Source organism: Cimex lectularius, unplaced genomic scaffold (genome assembly GCF_000648675.2).
Source record: "Cimex lectularius strain Harlan isolate CLEC.00 unplaced genomic scaffold, Clec_2.1 scaffold206, whole genome shotgun sequence".
Classification (NCBI taxonomy): Eukaryota; Metazoa; Arthropoda; class Insecta; order Hemiptera; family Cimicidae; genus Cimex; species Cimex lectularius.
In genome coordinates this window covers 532,313-557,374 of record NW_019392762.1, presented here as the reverse complement: position 1 = coordinate 557,374, position 25,062 = coordinate 532,313, and the positions used below count along the sequence as shown (strand labels likewise).

Here is a 25,062-nt window from a genome sequence, read left to right as displayed (position 1 = left end):
TTGTTTGCTCTTTTAAAAATAAATTTATTCAGGAATTTTTCCGATTTTCCAACGCACAAATACATTCAGATAGAATTTTTTATCACCCTGACAATTATTTACTTTCTCTAAGTGTTTAAAAAGGGAAAAAGATTGTATTATCCCTTAATTGGATTGAAAATTAAACCATAATATTAATAATGTATTATTTTTTAATTAACACAATAACCTCTACAATTTTAAAAGGATAAAATTGATCATTTTTGTTCTTAATATATTGAACAAATAAATATTTTAAAAAAAACACATTTTGTGTTATTTTCTATTTTATTACCCAAACATCAACAACTACATCACCAAGTATATTATATGAGAATGTTAACAAAACCAATTATCATAATATCATATCATAATTAATTGTCCTTCAACAATAATAAAATAAAAATACAAGGGAAAGTGAATTAATTTTTGAGCAGTTTATGTTCCCTGTATCTGGAAATTTGCAGAAGTCATTTTGATACAAAAACCGTAAATATCTCCAGTTCTGATTTTTTCAGAGGTCAAGTTCATGTCATTAACTGTAGTTTATAGAGTTATAAACCTTTTTTAAAAGTTGTCTGTGGAGTTATCACTATTTCAATTAATTAGTCTTTTTATATAAGGTTTTTGGTTGAAATAAAAAAGTCAGTGTCACGAGCGGGATTCGAACCCACGACCTTCAGCCCAATGCTGCTCTAACCACTTGAGCTATCGTGACTTCGATCCACTCGGACACCGACTCCCATCTCAACCTATATTCTTTCGAATTTTCCCTCCTTTTTGCCATTTCAACCAAAAACCTTCCATAAAAAGATTAATTAATTTAAAAAATTAATTTGAACAGTAGACCACTAAATATAAGGGATTATCTAAGAATATTTATTGTGCCCATTTTGTAAAAGATGTACCATAGCAAGACTACATTTAATAAAAAAAGATAAACTGTCTATCTTATAAAAACTATATTATTTTAAAGAGATAATATAGTTCTTGTTATTTTATGCTGTAGGATGTTATTAAAATTTACTTTTTATGTTGATCCTCTCTATTCCACAGAAGTAGAAAACCAAAACCCATTTTCATAAGATGTAGTCTTTATTTTAAAAAAATTTTTTTGAAAATAAAGACTATTTTTTATGAAAGTTTATTTGTGGTTGTCTATACCTGTGAAATAGAGTGGGTAAAAATAAAAATTACAATTATTCAGAAATCGTGAGATGCGGACTGGTGTGACGTAGGTTTCAGAAAAACATTTTCTTTATCGTGCCAACGTTTCGAACTTTACTGAGATCATCTTCAGGGCCTGGGATTTGTAACAAATACATTGTTTACATTTAATAAATACATTTAAGATGTGGAAAAGTGAATTTATACAATGCAAAAAATATTTTTTTGCAAAAATAAATTTTTTTTGCATTGTATAAATTCACTTTTTTCCACATCCTACATGTATTTGTTAAATGTAAACAATGTTTGTAAATCCCCAGCCCTGAAGATGATTTCAATAAACATCGAAACATTGGCACGATAAAAAAAAATGTTTTTCTGAAACCTACATCACACCAGACCGCATCTCACGATTTCTAAATAATTATCGATTAACGGTCACTAATCACCACACATAAAAATTACAGATCATTTGGAGATAGTGAGATTGTCTTCTTGTGTGATTTAGGTATAGAAAAACATTTATATACTTGCCAATTAATTAAGGTTTTTAGTTGAGATGAAAAAAAGTTAAATGGCACGAGAGGGATTCGAACCCACGACCTTCGGCTAGATACGCCGCTGCTCTACCACCTGAGCTATCGTGACTTCGATCCACTCGGACATCAACTCCCCATCTCAACCCCACCTTATGAGTCCTGGGTTCGAATTCTTCTCGTGCCATTTAACTTTTTTTCATCTCAACTAAAAACCTTAATTAATTGTCATGTATTAATTGGTCAAGCGGACCACGAAAGTAGTGAATTAATCACTTATATACTGTTTACATTATTGTATAAATTCATTCTCAAATCTTACATGTATTTGTATGATCTAAAAAATGTTTGTAAATCCCAGGCCCTGAAGATGATCGAAATAAAGATCGAAACGTTGGCACCATATAAAAAATGTTCTTCTAATGTTTTTGGTTGTGTACGTCTGTAGAATAGAGAGGATCAACATAAAATATAAATTTTACTGTCAACCTACAGAATAAAATAACAAGAACTAGATTACCATTATAAGATAGTGTAGTTTTATTATGAGATAGATAATTTATTATCATATTAGACTCATTATATCTTTTTTCAATTTAGTCTAAATATGGTACATCTTTTAAATAATGGGCTCAGTGAATATTCTTATGATACGTGTGGTATTTGTTGACCGTTAATTAATAATTATTTAATGATCATGAAATGATGATACACAGGAAACAAAACTTTGAGTGAATACAAATACTTGAGTCTAAAATTTCTATCATTTGTATTTGTATAATTTAAACATTGTTTATAACTCCCCGGCCCTGAAGATGATCTAAATAAAGATCGAAACGTTGGCACCATAAAGAAAACGTTTTTGTAAACCTACATCACACAAGACCACATCTCACGATCTCAAAATAATCATTAATTAACGGTCACTAAATACTACTTATAAAAATTGAATATTTATCTAGTTAGATTTAATAAAATAAATCAGAAACACTCTAAAAATGCAAAGAAAAGTTAAAATTCCAACAGATTTTTGAAAAAAAACAGGCATTGGAATGGCGAAAATCAAAGAAACATATATTTTTTGTTTATGTTTACAGGGTTTTTGAAGTGGAAACAAATATTCTCAACTTTGTTTGTTACCAAAAAAAAAATTTTCACTTACTTTGTTACAGTGATAACACTGAAAAATAAAAAGTCTGTCTGCAAATACAAAGGAAAGTCCAACAAAAAGACTGTGATAACATTGACAACAAATAAAAAAGACTTGTTAACATCAGGTAGATTGGTCATGAAGCAGCCATCCGAATAGAGAAAACCTTTGATAAAAAAAATATATAAAAAATTAAACAAAACAAAAACAAAACAAACAGGCGTCAGGAAAGGCTGCCCCACAATAGATCATGTTTATTAAGTTATAGAAATATACACAGAGTATAACATGAAATGGTTTTTGTAGATTAAAAAAAGACGCATTTTTTACTGACTAATCCCTTTTGGCCCGGACGTGGCATCACCTCGGGCGTTCTTCCTAATCGGCCCTCTGAGCTGAGAAAAAATACATTCAAAGACAAAAAACCGGACGATTTATTTCAAACAATATATGTATATATTTATCGTTATATTAATTAAAACTTAGTTAAAACAAAATAAAGAGAGAACATTCGTGACTTTTAATAAAAATATTTAATTATGATGGTTTGAAAGAAATTTCAAAACAACTTCGGAAAATCATTTATTGATAGATTAGTTAAATTTTAATTTATCACTAAAGGATTTCCAATCTTTTGGTTAATTTTTCTTTTAAACCATCATAAATAAATGTTTTTTATGAAAACTCATGAATATCTAATCTCGTTTATTTTGTTTACATTAAAATTAATACGCTTTTAATTAATATAATGATAATAATACATTTAGTTTGAAATAAACAACAAACGTCCGGTCCGGTTTTTTAAATCTTCGAATGTATTTTAAGAAATTAAATGTTTGTTAACATCAAAATTGTAAATTCAAAAATATAAATTTATTCTTAGAAATGCACTTGAATAGAGAAATTACAAATTTACCTACTAAAAAGACTCCAGGATCCTTATTAAGGGATAGTTAAAATAACATACTTATTTAATGCTGCAATCTGACTGAATATGCTCCCAGCGCCTGAAAATTTTCAGAAGTCATTATGATTATATTAAGAAAATAAAATAAAATAAATACAAATAAAAAACGGGAAAACCGGCGAACGTGGTCAAATTAGACCGATATCGCTGCTACCTATTAAATTAAATTAAAATTATAAATTAAAAAATTAAATTAAATTATGCTATTAAAATTTCCTTCAGTATAAAACAATAATTTCGAATAATTTTTAATGCGATTTATAACAAAAATGCTATGGAAAGTAAATTCATTTTTGAGCAGTTTATGTTCCCAGCATCTGGAAATTTGCAGAAGTCATTATGATACAAAAACCGTAAATATCTCCAGTTCAGATTTTTTTCAGAGGCCAAGTTCATGTAATTAACTGTAGTTTATAGGGTTATAATACTTTTTAAAGGTTTCCTGTGGATCGGTGTACTCGTTTCAAAGTTATCACTATTTCAATTAATTATTCTTTTTATGTAAGGTCTTAGTTGAGATTAAAAAGTAAATTTAGCGAGCGGGATTCGAACCCACGACCTTCGGCTCAATACTGCGCTGCTCTAACCATCGTGACTCTTTTGCAATTTTTCCGCTTTTTGGTGTCTGGGTAGATCGAAGTTATAAAAGTTCGTTAGCTCCTAAAGTGCAAGATTTCTTATTAACAAGGCGCTTGAATAGATTAAAACCCGCATGACGCATCGGTCGTGATGGTTTAACATAGCGAAGCGCCGTTCATAACTCCACGTTTTCAACCGTAGATTTTTCACACGGCTCTTTTTCTATATTATTCAAAAATAATAATTATATTTTTTTGTTTTATTAAGTCGTACTAATCATATTATTAAATATTTAAATTGGAAAAAATAAATATAACACTTTTACGAGGGGATTAAACTGAACTGGGATCACTCTTTTCAATGGATAGATTGGGTTTGCAATCAAACTCTATCAAACTCGAAATTTAAATCACTAAGTTCGTGGTTTCTTATTAACGGATACAAACTATGTACTACTACCTTTCGAATTTTCCCTCCTTTTTGCCATTTTTCAAAATTCAAAAGGAGGTTGAGATCGGAAGTTGGTGACCGAATGGATCGAAGACACGATAGCTCAAGTTGTTAGAGCAGCGGCGAATTGAGCTGAAGGTCGTGGGTTCGAATCCCGCTCGTTAAACTTACATTTTCATCTCAACCAGGACCTTACATAAAAAGAATTATGTTTATCTGTTTTGTTAAACAGATAATTGAAATTATTCCACACTTATCAATCCATTTGACAGTGTTATTTATAATTTGTAAGTGCAAAACTTATTAGTTTAAATTTTTTTTGGATCTCTTAAAAATATATATGTATTTTTTGACTCTTGAAAAGACCACTTTTTTTTTATTTTTTAGTCAAGTTGAAAGACGATGTATACCAAACAGACTTGGTTTTAAATATTCAACGTATATTTTATTTAGTTTTGAAATTTACCACAATATTGAAAATAATTTTTATAAATATAAACTTTAATTTTTACATTCTCCACTAAATTGGAAAAATATCATTCAAGTGTAGATTTTATTTTATTTTTCATTATTTTGTCATTTTCTCTTATTATTATTCGTTATTCAAAAACATAAGGTATAGTAATGTTTGAATTTGTTAAATTCACTAATTTCGTGGTCCGCTTGACCAATTAATTTATTACAATTAATTAAGGTTTTTAGTTGAGATAAAAATGGCAAAAAGGAGAGAAAACTCAAAAGGTGGGGTTGAGATGGGAAGTTGGTGTCCGAGTGGATCGAGGTCATGAAGCTCAAGTGGTAGAGCAGCGGCTTATCAAGCCGAAGATCGTGGGTTCGAATCCCGCTCGTGCCACTGACTTTTTTATCTCAACTAAAAACCTTAATTAATTGTTCGAATTTATGTTTATACAGAAAAGACTCGTTCCATGTGTCGCCTTGGGTCATATTGTGGAAATGATGTTTCAAAAACATAGAAAAAGCAAATTTGAAGAATTGTTAAAAACAAAAATAAGTGATAGGCTAAAATTCTTTTTGATATTCCTAAATTGTGATTCCATGATGATCCCGGTTTTTCTTTTTCATTTTTTTTTAACGTAAAACCTTGCTGTCAGTAATACCACTAAACATAAACGGGTTATCATTACTATTGTGGTATTCGAAAAAGAAAAAAAGCAGGTATTCGAAAGGCAAAAATCGGAGGGAAATATTATTTTTTCTCAATCATTTGAATTACTGTTTTCAACTTTACTACTAAAAAAAAATTTTCACTAACAGGATTCGAACCCACGACCTTCAGCTAAATACGACGCTGCTATAGCGCGTATTCAGCCGAATGTCGTGGGTTCGATTCGAATCTCCCTTGTGGCACTGATTTTTTTATCGCAACCAAAACGTTAATTAATTGAAAAGAATTTATTTGGTCAACCGGACCACGAAACCTAATAAAATTTTTACTAATTTTGCTGTATGTTTTAGCATGTAAATACAACTTATGTATTTTTGATATCTTCACTTTTTTAATACAACTCTTCTTTAACTATAAGTTTTATAACCTCTCATCCAGTTTATTATTATTTGTTTAAAATTATATTAAATAATTGTTGAAAATAATTAAAAATTACATATATAAAACTGTAGGTTGAATGTAATTTTTAGAGTTTTGAGTAAATTTGGTACTTAAAATTCAAACGTTGTTCCTTGTTTTAGGTCTCCTGGTTGAAAAGGCACGGAGATAAGCTCAACTTGCTGTCCGTCGGCCTGGAAATGTACAGCTCGGATACGAGGTTCGCCCCCCAGTTCAAAGCTCCTAACGACTGGCAGCTGCGACTCACCCCGGCCGAGCAGGCGGACCAAGGCCAATACGAATGCCAAGTCTCGTCGCACCCACCCATCACGCAGATTTTCTTCTTGACGGTTGTCGGTAAGTGTACCGAAATTAACCCTTTCGGAGCCAAAGCAAGCGACACACCATGAATATTGATTTATACGCTATTGAATTTGATTGCTGTATTTTTATTTTTTTATTTTAGGTACTTAGTTGACCCTCTAGTTTTTAAATACTTAAACTTTTATTATACAAAAAATTATATAAAATATATTTAATGCGAAACCTATTATTCAGACATTGTGAGATACGATCTGTGATGTAGATTTAGAAAAATATTTTCTTTATCGTGCGACGTTTCAATCTTTATTGAGATCATCTCCAGATTCTGTTATCAACATTTACAGTCTAAATTTTACAAGTACGTGAAGGACGTGAAAAAATGAATGCAATGCTAGAAAACTAGATTAAAAAAAGGAATTTATACAATGCTAGAAAATTTTAGATTAAAACATGAATTTATACAATGGTAGAAAATTTTAGAAAATAAAAGTGAATTTATACAATGGTAGAAAATTTTAGATTAAAAAAATGAATTTATGCAATGCTAGAAAACTTTAGATTTAAAAAAATGAATTTATACAATGCTAAAAAATTTTAGATTAAAAAAATGAATTTTTACATCGCTAGAAAATTTGAGGTTTAAAAAAATGAATTTATACAATACTAGAAAATTTTAGATTAATTAAAACTAATTTATACAATGCTAGAAAATTTTAGATTCAATCAAAGCATTTGTACACAAGGAAAACGTATGTGTATCTACACGGAAAACAAACAAGTTCGAGTGAGTACAAATACTTTGATTGAATCTAAAAATTTCTAGCATTGTATAAATTCATTTTTTTCTAAAATTTTATAGCATTGAATTAATTCATTTTCTTTTTAATCTAAAATTTTCTAGCATTGTATAAATTTTTTTAATCTAAAATTTCTAGCATTGTATAAATTCATTTATTTCACATCCTACATATATTTGTAAAATTTAAACAATGTTTATAAATCCCAGGCCATGAAGATGATCTCAATCAATTATGACTGTTTTATTTTTTTTTACTCTCTTTTTATGGGGGCCATCAGATTTAACCAATTGCTATAAATTCGATAGGTGGCACCGAACTCAGAAAAACGACAGAAAGACTGCATGGCCGCAACACACACGAGACAAACCAGAACCACTCCCAAATTTACCTTTAAATTACTATTCTTAGCAAAGCTCATGATGATGTTGCTACCTCTTAGACGGGGGCTACATCCATTTTGTTGTTGGGTTGGAATTTTACATCAACCATGACTCACATACTTAGGACTTTTTTGTCTTCTAGTAAAAGGATATTTCGACGCTTCAGCGTCATCTGCAAAAACTCCACTTACTTTCCTCTCTTATGTAAATATTCCTTTATTACTAAAAGCCGACAACACTCCCCCCCCCAATCGCATATCGCCCTACAATCCCGTCAGAATGTCAAAACCCGTGCAAAGATTGTTTTGAAAAGTTTAAACGTTTATCTAACTCATCTGCTTTAATTAGCAATTCGATCGGTTGGCCACAGTTGTACTAAAAGTCGGGTAAAGTTTGTAAAAACGCTTCGGAGATTCTGTATCCAGTGATTTTAGGTGGAGAAATAATTTCGGATAGAATCTGACATCGCAAGAACATAATGGATGGTCCGTGTGATTTCTTGCACAGAAAGAAGCTTGGACTATTGTAAAGGAAAACTTCGGCCTGAAAGGGCGCGATTGAGTTGGTGAAGGCTTTGTTGTAAAGTTCTAGTCGGTAAGTCTATACGGACGAAATCCGTCCGGTTTTATCATAACGTATTTGAAAGTGCAAATATCAATCAGTTTGGGCAAAAGAAATTTATTTTCCATATTTTCCTCAATTTTGCGATTTTAGATTCCTCCTACACAATAAATCAAAATAATATTTCCCCATAATTCAGAATCTTCCTACAGAATAATTCAAAATAACATTTCCCTGGAATTCAAATTTTACGAATGTTGATTTGGGTACGTTTAATTAAACTTTTTTGTATTATATTATCCAGAAAACAAATCTTTTAACCGAACCTTATTTACAATTGATAATTTTTTTAAAGGATCGAAAAATATGATTTTTAACTATAAGCAATAATAAGATTTGATGTCTAAACCCTTAAATTAAAATACAAAAAAAATTGGCCGAGTACTTGTTTGTAGTTATAATTGTAAAAATTGTAATATGGAATACTCTCGGGTAGTGGAATGATTTGTGGCATGTGTGTGGGTAATTACCCCAGTATCGAGTGTTCTGGGATGAGGTGAATGAATGTGTAAATGTAATTTATTAGCGTGAATGGTAGGGTTCACCCCATAATTAACCCAATATCAAGTGGTCTAGGGTGATACAAATGAATGTGTGAATGATATTTATTAGCGTGAATGGCAGGATTTATCCCGTAATTACCCCAGTATCGAGTGATCTGGGATGAGGCGAATGAATGTGAGAATGTAATTATTAGCGTGAATGGCAGGGTTTATCCCCAATTATCCCGAGGAATAATCAAGTAATTGTTGTAGTGTGCATTAATGTGTGAATGTAATTTATTAGCGAGAATGGCATTGTTTATCTCCAATTACCCCAAGAAATATCGAGTACTCTTGGAATTGTGAATTCTAAACAGACACGAGTGTTTATCTTGTCTCTGTGCTATTATTTGCTTTATTTTATCCACTATTGACAATTCCCTGAGGTACAGCTATCAATAGAATAAAGGAAAGAGAGAGTTGGTTTGCCGATATACCATAATCATAATTGGATGGAGAAACAGTAAAAGAAATTGGCATAGTTAAAACGCGAAAAAGAAAAAAAAAGTAAATCTGAGGAAGAGAGGGCTGGCAATGACTGCTGCAGTTGTCAGGCCAATAAATAAAAGAATATATAAAATAATTTAATTAAACTTAAAAAAATGGCGATTCATTTTTGTCAATTTGATATCTTTATTTTTATTTTTTCTTATCCGAGTTAAATTGAGTTTTTTTATTGAGTAATTGAGCAAAAATCTGCTCAAAAAAGAAGAAAAACAAAACGAAAAGTCATCGAGTGGAGAATATCATCACAATCACTCGCATCTCTGAGACAGGTCAAGGAGACACTGACTTTTTTACATCAATGGGGATTGCTGGGAAGATGCCGGGTGGAAAGTCGTGGGATTAGACTGGGATAGAGATTAGTTTGGAATTTTTCTACCTGGATTTTAAAACTTGATTTAAATGGAAAACATTTAGATCGTTATAAACGGTGTGGCTGATGATGTGTTTTTTTCCTGTCAAGAGAGAGTTTAGATCTCTTTTTTATCTTTTAAGTACTTGATAGTCGATTCAGTTCCATTTGAGACTGGTATGGTTCCACTTTGTCTAGATACAACTCTATGTAGTGGATGACATTTTTGGTTGGAAGGGAATGAGGTTATAAATTGGTGATGGAGTGTTGCGACGGAGGGTAGAGGTTATATTTTGGTTCTTTGCGGTGTTTACTTTCGGCGATTAGTTGTACTATTGCTGTTTCTTGTGGTTCCGGTGAGCTATGATGGGATCGGGGATAGAATGGCACTGTTCTCAGCATGTTACGATGATAAGGGCCATCAACAGTAGAGGACCGAAGACGCAACCCTGAAGGACTCCGCATTTACCTTACACTAAGGAGACCCATACATACCTGTGATTTAAGGATAAGATTGTGTGTAGAGGCTCTTGAGTTTCCAGGACCATGCTCGATTGAAAACCTGTTCAACATCGAGAAAGACTCCCGAGGAGAATTCTTTCTTCTAAGGAGGATAATGTTCACAATGCGATAGCACTGTCGACAGTAGACTGGTGACGCTTAAATCCAAATTGATGGTGGAGGATAATATTAGATGTGGGGTGTATTTATTCATAAATGGTTTTTTCAAGTAGCTTCCCAAGAATTAGCAGTAAGCTGATGGACTTGAGGCATTCAGAAAGTGGTGTGGTCTGTTGGGTTTTATTGGGTGGAGAGAGGAAAGTTTTCATGGCGTCTGAAAATGAGTTGTACAGAGAGTTCCATGGTTGACAGAAAAACTGTTGCTTTTTTGGGACTTTTCGAAGGAAGTAAGGGATACTTATTCATAATGACAAACTTAATTTTAAATTTAAAAAATTAATTTTACTTTTTTCTTTTTTTATTGAAAATGAACATTTAAAAAGTCAGAATTTTTTGTTTAAAAAACTTATTGTGGTTAAAATTGTCAAAACCGTTAGAGCGAAAAGAAAAGTTCGTAAACCTATCGTTCAAACCCCTCGACGACGGAAATAAATCTCTCAACTTTCCCAGATTGATTAAACGAAGTCGTTAAATCAAGGTCCGACTTAAAAGAGATAATTAACGACGGTTCTTACAATCGGCAATATTTACAATAATCCAGACCCTTCTGAACCACGACCTTTGCCTCCTCGATTACACAGAGTTTTGTGTCACCCTTGCCAGAGACTCTCTCGGTCGAAAGTTCGTCGAACTCGTTCAAAGGGTTGGAGGTCCTCACAAATAATAATTTTTCCTTTCATTTCTGCATGAATTGATCACTTTGAAAAATATCGAAAAACTTTTCTAATCGAGAATTTGTTATCGAATGACAAGTGGAGATTTAGTTTTTATTCAGTTGCATAAGACTGCTTATGCAATAAAACAAACCAACAATGATTATTATGTAAGAAAGCATATTCAATTTTGTGATAAAAGGCTATTTAAAATTAATTATATATTCACTAATTTCGTGGTCCGCTTGACCAATTAACACATTACAATTAATTAAGGTTTGTTAGTTGAGATAAAAAAATGGAAAAAAGGAGGGAAAATTCAAATGGTGGGGTTGAGATTGGAAGTTGTTGTCCTCGTGGATAGGTCACGATAGCTCAAGTGGTAGAGCAGCGGCGTATCTAGCCGAATATCGTGGGTTCGAATCCCGCTCTTGCCATTGACTTTTTTATCTCGACTAACAAACCTTAATTAATTAATAATATATGTTTAACGCATTAACGAACATTAGTTTAACGAGTTGACCAAGTTTAAAATTTACATGCAATAAATTTTTATTATTTTTATATCAAATAAAAAAATTCGATGACGAAACGTACACTCAGACGTTTATCACAATGAAAATATAAACAGTAAGATCAAATAAAAGCCTTACAGAAACAAGGAAAAATGAAAATAAATATAAGAAAAATAGGAAAAATAGGGATACGAGGTTATCTGTGTTATACCTTTTTTATCTTTGTTTATACTGCTAACCATGTGTATTTCATGGTTGACGTCATATGTATAAAGTAAACATTCTTCTTCACAACACTACTTTCAGATTGTATTTTTAAAATTAATCAATATAAATTCCCTCGCTAATTCAAAAACAAGTTGGTTTTTTTTAATGAAAGAAAATTATTATTGAATAGGCCTGAAATGGAATCGTAAAAGTGAAAATGGGAAATAACACCCGATGAAAATGGACATTTGCGACGCTCCACTGGAAAAGGTTATTTCCAAATGAATGCCCTGTCACATCAAACCAAGGACGTTGATAAGAAAAAAGTTTATGCGTCTCGTTTAAACCCATTTGCGATATATTTTCTTAAAGCATGTTCAAACTTCTCTTAAAAGGGAGAGAAGATAAAATTTCTGCGCGTTTAGAAGCATAAGTTGAACATTTCATAAAGTAAGAAATCTTAGCGAGCATCATTTAAAAGAATTTCAGAACAAATTTTACTATTTATCTTTTTTAGTTTAGTTACTTTATATAGTGCTGTTTTCCGTCTTTAACCTTCTTTAATTTTATATTGCTAGTTTTTAACGTCAAATTAATCTTATTTAATTTCTAATTAAATCTTCTTAATTTTAATGAACACTTTTTAGTTTCTAATTTACCATTTGTACTTTAAAATTAACTTTTTAACTTTAAATGAATATTTTTAATTTGTCATTGAACCTTATTACCTTCAAATTAACTTTATATAATTTCTAATTAACTCTTATTAGTTAAAATTAATAATAATAATTTAATTAAAAAATGAATCTTTTAATTTTAAATAAACCTTTTTTTCAACTTAAAACGAATGCTTTTTAATTTTTTCGAATTAACTCTTGTTCGTCTTCAAATTAATCTTTTAATTATTAATTAACCTAGTTTTAATTTTGAATTAATCTTTTTTCATTTAAAATAAACACTTCCTTTAGAGCATTAAAAAATTACGAGATTGTATGAAGGGTAAAAATTAAATTAAATTTAAATCATATTAAAATTTATTAAATTTAAAATTTAAAATTATATAAAATCAAATATAAAGTACATTAAGAAATTACGAGATGGTTGGTATGAAAGGTAAATATCAAATTAAATTTAATTCATGATAAAATTAATTACATTTAAAATTAGAAATTATACAAAATCAAATATGAAAATAAAGGATTTTTATTTTAAATTAATAATTTTTTAAAATGTAAAATGCGTTCTCATCCGAAATGCAGCTTTTTAATTTCAAACTAACATTTTTTCTCCGCTTCTCCAAATAATCAGTAATTAATTAAAAAATTTCAAAAAAGCTCATTTTAAACTTGAAGGTAATAAGAAAGAAACGTGTATCAGATTTTATCAGAAATGGTTCAATAGTTATTGAGTATTAAAGTAAGGTTTTTTGATACATAAGGGACAAAATCTGCCAACCTGTTTAAGAAGTGCATTTTAATTTTTTTATGCTATAACATAAAAGGTCTTTAAACAATTCTACGAGAGCTTTTCCGAAAATAACATTGACATTTGGAGAAATAAATTCTTAAATATTAGAAAAATGCGTTCGAATGTTTTCTTACTTAGATTTTTTCAGACAATAAATTTTCAAAAAAGCTCGTGGTAAACTTGAGAGTAATAAGAATGATGTGTACCAAATTTCATCAGAACTGGTTCAGCAGCTACTGAGAAAATATTTAGGTTACCCTTTCAACCCTTGTATATACTACCCGCAACACTTTTCTTCAGGGTACCCTTAACAGAAAAATTTAGCAAATTATAAGAAATAGCGCACTAATCCATACTTAAAAATAAAAAATTAAATATATGCAGAAAACAAAAACATTAAGTTAAAAATTAAATTCCTGAACTAATTCGTATCTGCTATTCCAGGCATGGCGGGTCTGGAACTCTGATATTGGATCAGTTCTTTTGGTTTTTTTGTACTATTCAAGTAATTAATCGAGGTATTTCTAGGCAAATAGAAACAGCCTTAACGAAGCGATGGATTTCACCCAGGGTTCAACACTCAGATAGAAAATCAGTGATATTTTCGATAGTAAATTAGTTGCAGAGAGAGCAAATCCCTGAACCTTCCCTAAACCACTGATCCAAATTCAGATGTAATACTCGCACCGCATTTTAAATAGCCAACGCAAATCCTTTACTGAATAACCGTTTAAATTATCTTTGTGAAAATCGAATAAGGCAACAGAACAGACTCTTTACATAGCGATAAATCTGTAAATGAATGAATTTTCAAATGACAACTCTCACTATGAATTTTAGAAATTGTATTTATGAGAAGTGAAATTCCCACTCTAAAATATTTTGTAAAGAGGGAGAAAACATTATTTCATATTTCCGTAGAAATTCATGCCAGAGAGCAAACCGAGATAATTTTTATTCAATAATTGAGATGGCCATTAAACCTGAAGAAAACAGAAGACGTAAGGGTTTTAAAAACGAATGAAAATTGTAAGTAAATAGGAGTTCACATGAGGTTTCTAAGTAAATTAAATAACTTGAAGTAGTTATTGGAGAGTTGATGTAGAGTAAGGGTAAAAATGACCTTTTCTTTTTCATAAAGTTTTTTTCATAAAGATGGACTAAAGGAGCCAAAGTAACCTTTGCATATAAAAGGTCATTAATGACGATTTATAAAGTTGATCATTTTTTTCTATAACCTGTAAGGAAAAAATGTTTTAATAAATCCAACGCTCCTACTAATAATTCAGAAACGGAAAATAAAATTGGACAAAAAATTTTCAAGAAAACAATTGCTCACAATTGGTGACAAGACATTTGCCTTCGAGGTACTTAAATTTAAAAAAAAAATTAAATGAAAACTTCAATATAAAACGAACTTATTTGTTGTAAACAAAATTGAATTTTTTCATATTCAAATCGAAAATTGAGTTCCTCCTTAACAAACTTAAATTTTCCTAATGAAATTTAACTGATTTAGAAACAAAATTGAATTTTTTCAAATCAAATTTAAAATTTTCCGAAACAAAACTTTTTTCAAATTTTAAACTTTTTCCATTCAAACTGATCCTTTTTGAAGACCTTCTGAACTTTGACCAGAACAAATTAAATTTTCAAATCATTTAAATTTTCAAATAAATTGAAATTATCTTACAATTAGATCAAATTAAATTTCCAAACCAAACTGCATTATTTCAAATAAAACATTTACTTTTTCAAATATAAATTTCATTTTTTTAAACAAAATTGAACTTTTTCAAACTACAAACTTTTCACACAAAAAATTTCAAAAAAATTAACCCTTTTCAAATTAATGTTAACTTTTTCAAAAACATCAAACTTTTTCAAAATCATTATCCCTTTTCAAAATAATATTACTTTTTTATTTGAACAAAATTGAAATTTTCCACAAAATTGAATTTTTTCAAATCAAATTTAATTTTTTAAACAAAATAGAATTTTTTTAAATCAAAATCTAAATCAAGTTTTCAACGAAATTAAATTTTTTTCCGAATAACATTAACTTATATCAAACCAATTGAAATTTTCATAATAATATTGAACGGCCTTAGAAACAAAATTGAGCTTTTCATAATCAAATTGAAAATGTTTCAATCCAATTTAATTTATTAAACAAAATATTACATTTTTTAATCCAATTGAATTTTCTTCAAACAAAATTGAATTTATTCAACCAAAATAATTTGTCTCCAAATCAGATTTCATTTTTTCAAACCAATTGAACATGACCTAATCAAATTTTACTTATTTCAAGCCACTTGAATTTTTTCATCATCAAATTGAACTATTCTCAAATCAATTGAATTCAAAGTGAGTGAAAAATTTTAAACTAATTGAATCTTTTTCTAATCAAATAATTGAATTTTCTTCAAATGAAATTACATTTTTCAATCCAATAAAACTTTTTACAAATCAATTAAAGTTCCTAATCAAACTACATTTATTTGAGCCAACAAACCAATTAAAATTTTCTTAATCAAATTTGTACAGTATTAAAAAAAAGTTCAATTTTTGTAATCAAATTGAAAATTTTCTCAACCTGTTTAATTTTTTAAACAATTATTATACTTTTTTAAATCAAATTGAATTTTCTTCAAACAAAATTTATCTTGTTTAGCTGAATTTTTTTTTCGGAATAAGATTTAATTTGTTTTAAACTTTTTCTAATCAAATTGACTTTATTTCAAGCCACTTGAACTTTCTTCCTGACCAGATTGAGCTTTTCTCAAACCAGTGGAACTTTCCTTAATCCAAATAAATTGTTTTAGAAACAAAATGGAACTTTTTAAAATGACATTGAAAAATTTCCAAGACAATTGAACTTTTAACTAATCAAATTGAATTTTCTTCAAATCAAATTGTATTTTTTAACCCAATTAGATTTTTTCAAACTATTTGAACTTTTTAATCGAATTAAATTTATTTGAGCTTTTCTTAAACCGATTGAACTTTTCCTAATTAAATTAACTGTTTTAACAATTCTAAATTGTATTTTCTTAAAATGAAATTGAATTTTTTCAACCCAATTAACTATTTTTTGATTTTAACTTTTTACAATCAATTTTAATTTTCTTCAAATAATTTTTTTTCAATTATGTTGAACTTTTTCCAAATCAAATTGAACTCTTCCTAATCAAATTAAATGTATTAACATCTAAATTTAACTATCGTCAAATCAAATTGAATTTTTTCAACCAAATTTATTTTTTTATTTAAATTTTTACAATCAAATTGAATTTTATTCAAATAAAATTGAATTTTTTCAACCATATTGAACTTTTTCCGAATCAAATTGAACTGGTTTAAAAAACAGAATAGAAGGTTTACTTAAGCTTAATTGAAATTTTGTCAATCCAATTGAATTTTATTAAGCAAAATTGAACTTTTTTCTATCAAATTAAAAAATTTCAAAACTAAGTTTTCACTAATGTAAAATAGTTTTCTTCAACAAAATTCTGTCCTTCAAAATGAGAATGAATTTTTTTAAGCCACTTGAACATTTCCGAAACAAATCGAACTTTTTTCCAAACATAATGAAAAATCCCAGATCAAATAAACTGTTCTAAATAAAATTAAACTTTTTCCCGAAACGAGACTGAACTTTTTCAAACCAATTTGATTTTTTTTTTAATTAATGTTTAATTGGTTGTAAACAATAGTTCTCACAAACTCGTTTTATACAGCTTTATTGAATTGGAATACTTTCTCCACCTTAAATTTTTATGTTACATTATACTTTTGTCTACAAGTAATTGGAACATTTTAAAAACAAAACTAAAATTTTTTCAAAGAAAATTAGATTTTTTGGACATTAGTGAAAGATCAAATTTATTTTTCCAAATTATGCCAATCAAATAAATTCTACCATATTAAATCAAGACGATATTCCGTCTTTCTCAGTCTCGAGTAAGTTAAAAAAACCTGTTGTTTGGTTTTGGTCGGTCTGACGAACCTTATCAATTATTACATCTATGAGGTTTCGTGGTCCGATTAACCAAATAAATTCTTTTAAATTAATTAATCTTTAATTAAGATTTTGGTTGAGATAAAAAAGTCAGTGTCTCGAGCGGGATTCGAACCCACGACCTTCGGCTTAATACGCTGCTGCTCTACGCACTTGATCTATCGTGACCTCGATCCACTCGGTACCAACTTCCCAACTCAACCCCACCTTTTCAATTTTTTCTCCTTTTTGTCATTTTTAAAATGTCGTGATTCCCAGCGATAAATGAATTGGCCACGGAGAACTTTAGTGAAGTAAACTTTATTTTGCTTTTTACATCTATTAGGTTTCGTAGTCCAATTATATATCTGTGATATCGGGGTCGACCTTTTAAAGTTGGCGGCAACAATGAAAGACTGGCGGTGGCCACTGAATGGCCAACGGGGTGAAAAAATGACAATTGTCTGAGGGAACGTTTTGGCAAATGGTTGCGGATGTTTTCGCTGCTTTATTTTACCCCTTACCCATCATCTTGCGACGAAACACGAATCACGACGGGTGAAAATAACGAGGACGATAACGAACCGAAACAATTTTCGCTTCGGCCACTTTGTACATCCTTGGAAACAATACGATGTGATATCTGGCTTGGCAACGACATTTGTCGCATATTTGATAAAATAACGTTATTTTTTCTTATTAAATATAATAATAAATTCAAATTGCATCAACGGATTTTATTGCTAAAATTTTTAACTAGTCTTTATGTAAGGTATTGGCTGAGATAAAAAAGTCTGTCTCACGAGCGGGATTCGAACCCACGACCTTCGGCTAGATAGGCCGCTGCTCTACCACTTGAGCTATCGTGACTTCGATCCACTCGGACCCCAACTTCCCACCTCAACCCAACCTTTCGAATTTTCCCTCCTTTTTTTATATACCAATACCTTACATAAAGATTAATTAATTGAAAGATGTTATTTGGTCAATCGGACCACGAAATCTAATGGATTTGTTAACTAGGTTACTTTTATGCAACAATTCCGTTCCGAACCGGTGTTGAATTTTTTCCCCTCTCTAGCACAGTAAAGTCACGGTCATAGCAAAGTCATTAACCCGTCACACTGCTCGTTCAACTATGGTTAAGTTACGCATACGACCACCTGGACAAATGTAGTATCGAAAACGGCAAATTTTCAATATTACTCCCGGTTTCATCGAGCCTGGGATATGAGAACGAAAGAGAAAAAGATTTCGTTATCGACAGACAAATAGACAAATGACCTGTTCGGATGTTCGACGGGTTATTACAGTATTCGCCCCACAGTCCGGCCTATCCGTTTCCCTTAAGGCTAAATATGCTATACGCGGCTCAAGAGCATTTTTCATCCCGGCTGGGCATTAGTTTTAATTTGTCCTCTTTTATCCGAGGATTTTCACCCCCCTTCTGCGAATCAGACCATAATCGACAGTAGGTTTATGTGGGTAATTCGTTTTTATGTAGGGATAAAGCGACCGTGGAAAAATCTGCATGTGTTCTTTACCACCGAAAACCATCCTATCAAAGATACTTTTAAATTTCTGTTTACAAAAACTAGTCCATCGTCATTGTTTTTGTTTGTTCCAAATTGCTATGCTGTATATTATGCCAGTCCTAGATGATAGAAAATGGGTGCATTGTTTATAGGTATAAACCTTTACTTCAAACAGATTTAACTGTCAATATTTTTTACAAGTTCAAAACAAAGACTATATCTGCGCTTAACTTGAATAATAATATTATTCTTAATCTTTTAGGTTTTTGGTAGAAATAAAAAAGCTAGTGCCATCAGCGAGATTCGAACCCACAACCTTCGGCTCAATACTCCGCTCCTCTAACCACTTGAGTTATCATGACTCCTTTGCCATTTTTCCGGTTTTTCGTGTCCGAGTGGAACGAAGTTAAAAAAGTTCGTTAGCTCCTGAAGTGCAATGTTTCTCGTTAACAAGGCGCTTGAATAGATTAAAACCCGCATGACCGATCGTCCGTGAAGGTTTAACATTGCGAAGCGCCGTTCATAACTCCACGTTTTCAGCCGTAGATTTTTCTCACGGCTCTTTTTCTATATTATTCAAAAATAATAATAATTTTTTTTCTATTTCTTTTAGTAAGTTGTACTATTCTGCTATTGGGACTTCGATCCACTCGGACATCAACTACCTATCTCAACCTACAAACTTCCGAACCTTCCCACCTTTTTGCCATTTTTCAATTAATTAATCGAAAGAAGTAATTTGGTCAATAGGCCACTAAATATAATGGATTATTGTTAATGTGTAGTCTTTAATGTCCGTTAATTAATGATTATTTGGAGATAGTGAAATATGGTCTTGTGTGAGACATACAATGTTTTTTCAAAGCAAATTGAACTATTTTCAGACAAAATTAAACTTTTTCCATTCAAACTTGTCTTTTTAAAGAACCACCGAACTTTGACCAGATTAAACTAAATTTTTTCCAATCAAATTTAACTTCAACTTTCAACTTTAGATCAAATTAAATGTCCAAATCAAACGGCAATATTTCAAATAACAAATTTGCTTTTTCAAAAATAAATTTCATTTTTTTAAACAAAATTGAACTTTTTCAAACAAGTTCGAACTTTTCAAAAAAACTCCAAAAAATTAAGCCATTCCAAATTAATGTGAACTTCAATAACTTCAAAAACATTGCATTTTTTCAAAATCATTACACTTTTCCAAATAAAATTACTTTTTTATTTAAACAAAACTTTTCCATAAAATTGAATTTTTTTGGAACAAAATTTATATTTTTCAATTAATTTTTGTCAAACACAAATCTTTTTTCAAACTTTAACTTGGAATACTGGAATAAAACTTTTTTCAAAGAAAGTAACTTTTTTCAAACACAAAATAGAACTTTTTCAAAAACAAAATTTCAAAAACAAAAACAAAAAATATTTCGAATTAAATTGGACATTTCATACAAAACTGACATTTTCCAATCGAATTAAAATATTTTCAAAAAATTGAACATTTTTCAGAAATAAAATTAAACTATTTCAAAATGGAAATTGAACTTTTTCGGAACAAAAATCAACATCAAATATTCAAATCAAATTTGATTTTTTTGTTCAAACAAAATGGAACCCTTTTTTTAAACAACATTTAACTTTTTTTAATCAAAATTTAACTGTCAAAAAGTATTCAATTTTATTTCAAATCAAATTGAACTTTTTCAAAAGCATTAATTTTCTTCGAATAAAATTTAAAAATATTTAAATGAAAATTTCTCAATCCCAAATCAGTAGAATTATAATATGATTGCATTTTCCTGTTGAACTTGAATTTATAAGCTTCTGGTGGTAATCCTGAATAAGGATTATAAAGTTGTAAAGATAGTTATATAAGTAGTAATTTTTTGAAATAAAATAAGCTTTTACTAGAAACAAAATTTTTTAATTATTAATTATTTAATAAATTTCATAATTTAATTATTAACAAAATTAGATAGAACAAAACAACTATTTCTAATCGAACTGAGCTTTTTTATATGCGAAATGAACTTTTTACAATCAAATTGACCCTCTTTCAAAAAAATTAAGCATGTTTCCAATGAAATTAAACATTTATGTTAACACAAATTAAGTAAAAAGTTTTTACAAACAAATTGACTTTTTTCCAACAAAATAGGATTTTTTTCTATTTAAATTGAATGAATTTTTTTAAGCAACGTCGAATTTTTACCAAATCAAATTAATATATTCAAAGAAAAGGTAACTTTTTCAAAACAAACTGTCCTATTTTCAGATCAATTAACCGTTTTTCTTTTTAATTGGACTTTTTCACACAAAATTAATCTTTTTTTTTAAGAAAATTAATTGCTTATCAATCAAAATTGAATATTTTCAAAACTAATATGACCTTTTTCCAAATCAATTGGACTTTTTAGAAACAAAATTCATCTTATAAATAAGTTGAAACAAGTTTGAACTTTTTTCCAAGAAAATTGAATATTTTCCAAGTTCAAATGAACTTTTTCCAAATTAATTGAAATTTTTTCAGAAACAAAACTAAACTTTTTCAAACAAAATTGATCTTTTTTTATTAGAGTTCAATCACTAGACCATAAACGTGAACCAATAAACTTTTTACACTTTTATATTAATTAGTTTTTGATTTCTTTTAACATTTAGAATAGTTGTTTTTTCTTATTCGAAGTTTTTCTCTTTTGAGCTTTAATTTTCGACTTATCTTAGTGTCCATTCTGTTTTTATTTCTCATTATTTTTTTAGTAAAATTACCGTTTACAAAATTGAACTATGACAAATCGAATTGAGCTTTTTTATATGCGAAATGAACTTTTTCCAATCAAATTGACCCTTTTTTTAAAAAAATTAAGTTTGTTCCCAATGAAATGAAACATTTTATGTTAACAAAAAAATAAACTAAAACCTTTTCCAAACAAATTGACTTTTTTCAACAAAATTGGATTTTTTCTATTTAGATTGATAGAATTGTTTTAAGTCACTTCGAACTTTTACCAAATCAAATTAATATATTCAAAGAAAAGGTAACTTTTTTAAAACAAACTGACCTATTTTCAGATCAATTAACCGTTTTTCTTTTTAACTTAATTTTTCACACAAAATTAATCTTTTTTTAAGAAAATTAATTGCTTATCAATCAAAATTGAATATTTTCAAAACTAATATGACCTTTTTCCAAATCAATTGGACGTTTTAGAAACAAAATTCATCTTATAAATAAGTTGAAACAAGTTTGAACTTTTTTCCAAGAAAATTGAATATTTTTCAAGTTCAAATGAACTTTTTCCAAATTAACTGAAATTTTTTCAGAAACAAAACTAAACTTTTTCAAACAAAATCGATCTTTTTTCTGTAGACTTCAATCACTAGACCATAAACGTGAACCAATAAACTTTTTACACTTTTATATTAATTTGTTTTCGATTTCCTCTAACATTTAGAATAGTTGTTTTTTCTTATTCGAAGTTTTTCTCTTTTGAGCTTTAATTTTCGACTTATCTTAGTGTCCATTCTGTTTTTATTTCTCATTATTTTTTTAGTAAAATTACCGTTTACAAAATTGAACTATGACAAATCGAATTGAGCTTTTTTATATGCGAAATGAACTTTTTCCAATCAAATTGACCCTTTTTTTAAAAAAATTAAGTTTGTTCCCAATGAAATGAAACATTTTATGTTAACAAAAAAATAAACTAAAACCTTTTCCAAACAAATTGACTTTTTTCAACAAAATTGGATTTTTTTCTATTTAGATTGATAAAAAAATTTTACGTCACTTCTAACTTTTACCAAATCAAATTCATATATTCAAAGAAAAGGTAACTTTTTTAAAACAAACTGACCTATTTTCAGATCAATTAACCGTTTTTCTTTTTAACTTAATTTTTCACACAAAATTAATCTTTTTTAAGAAAATTAATTGCTTATCAATTTAAATTGAATATTTTCAGAACAAATATGACCTTTTTCCAAGAAAATTGAATATTTTCAAAGTTCAAACGAGCTTTTTCCAAATTAATTAAAAAATTATCAGAAGCAAAATTAAACTTTTTCAGACATAATTGATCTTTTTCATTATAGATCAATCATTAGACTATAAACGTGAACCATTAATCTTTTTACATTTTTATATTAATTTGTTTTCGATTTCCTTTAAGATTTAGAATAGTTGTTTTTTCTTATTCAAAGTTTTTCTCTTTTAAGCTCTAATTTAAGAATATTTCTCATAATTTTTCGGCTTTAAGAGATCTTTCAACATTTTTTGTACGGTTCACAAACGAGGTTCTCACACCTCATGAAACAAATCCATCGGTCTAAGAACCATGATGGCCAGATGACAGAGCCATTTGTGCTTATCAATCATCCTTGAAGGAAACGTTTCGCCCTCTCTGGCTATCCGGATATAATGTTAGACCCCTCGAGCCTACTGGGAATGCATCACAATGTACATATATCTTCCTGGAGATCCCGACTCGATGACATCCGTGTCACCCGTGATCGTTTTCTCAAAGAAAGTTCCTCAGAGAGGTTTTTTCAGTAAAACTTTCCGTAGAATATTCAATAGTATTGTAATCTTATTACATTTTCCTATAAATTTGACTGTCGCAAGCTTCTGGCTTCGACTCCTTGGTAACCCTCATTACGGATTATAATATTGAAACTTTTCACTCCGGATTTACACAACTCATTACCTTTTCAGTTCCAGAGCTGAATATAGCAGATGAAAGGGGCCTTCCCATAAAGAACAAGTTCTACAATTCAGGAAGCACGATAGAACTGAAGTGCATCATTAGCAAAGTCCCAGAGCCGACCCACTTGATCATGTGGCGGATTGGCGAGAAAGTGCTGAATTACGACACGACGAGAGGAGGAATAAGGTAAATTAAATTCTCTTTTCTTAAACTACCTTTGATTATTTGCAAAAGTTGGAAATTTTCAAGTCAGTTATATTTACGACTGACAACTCACTATGAACATGGAAAAAATTAAAAACAGTCTCGTTAAAAAAAGAGCATGTAGTATCTTTAGAAATGTGACACCTCCAAAAAAATAAGGCCTTTTTTAAATATTAAATTCAATGAAAATTTCAGACAGTAAACAAATTATATAAGGCATCGGTTGAGATAAAAAAGACAGTGTCATGACGGGATTCGAACCCATGACCCTCGGCTTTATTCGCCGCTGCTCTACTACTTGAGCTATAATGACTCAAGCTCAAATGGTAGAGCAGCGGCGAATAAAGCCGAGTGTCGTGGGTTCGAATCCCGCTCGTGACACTGACTTTTTTATCTCAACCAATACCTTATATAATGATTAATTAATTGAAAACGTTATTCGGTCTATCGGACCGCGAACTGTAATGAATTTTTTCACTGTAACAAATTTTTTCAACAATATATGAACTATTTTGTTCCACTACCTTTTGCCATTTTCCATGTAACTTGGACACTTCCTCCAACTCAATTTTTTGATGCGACAAAAGCCGATTAAAAAAGAAAAACTATTGACAAACTAAAATATATAATACAGATTATCTTTGAAAATGTAATTTTAAGAGATTTTCATTTTATTTCATGGATATAATAAAAAAAAACCGAGCCACAAAATGAATAATTCCGAATTTTTGTAAAAAAATTTCATCAGACTGTAAAAACGGCTCTGGCTAAAAATCCTTTAATGCCAGGAATGAAATATTCTTCCATGCCAAACGGTGGTGAAAATTTATTTGAACAATATTCAATTCAGGGATGATAAACTGCAACTCTTTATTAAAATATATAGCCTGCCTGCCCATAAAAAATTAATTTTGATGTCAACATTTTTCATAAAAGGCGTCAATACTTCAGGAATGGACGTGTCAAATTTGACTGAAAAGTCCTTCTCCAAAGGTTAATTTTCAATTTTATTCGAGATATTCCATTTTTCAAGTTAGTATAAACTTTCATAACTTTATCCTATAAAATCTCCTCTAACTCATAAAAATTTCAATCTTACTGTAAACTCGATTTCGCCAATGTAATGAAAACCCTAAC

At 29.5% G+C, this 25,062-nt stretch overlaps 1 protein-coding gene across 1 annotated transcript in view; it reads left to right on the top strand.

Annotated features, from left to right (window-relative positions):
* The window catches only part of LOC106670984 (neurotrimin-like), a 325,411-nt gene that overhangs the window by 289,263 nt on the left and 11,086 nt on the right, over window positions 1–25,062 (top strand). The window contains exons 4-5 of the mRNA XM_024227397.1: window positions 6,575–6,788; window positions 23,730–23,907. Coding sequence (XP_024083165.1) covers window positions 6,575–6,788; window positions 23,730–23,907 — 392 coding nt within the window. The remainder of the gene's footprint in view (window positions 1–6,574; window positions 6,789–23,729; window positions 23,908–25,062) is intronic.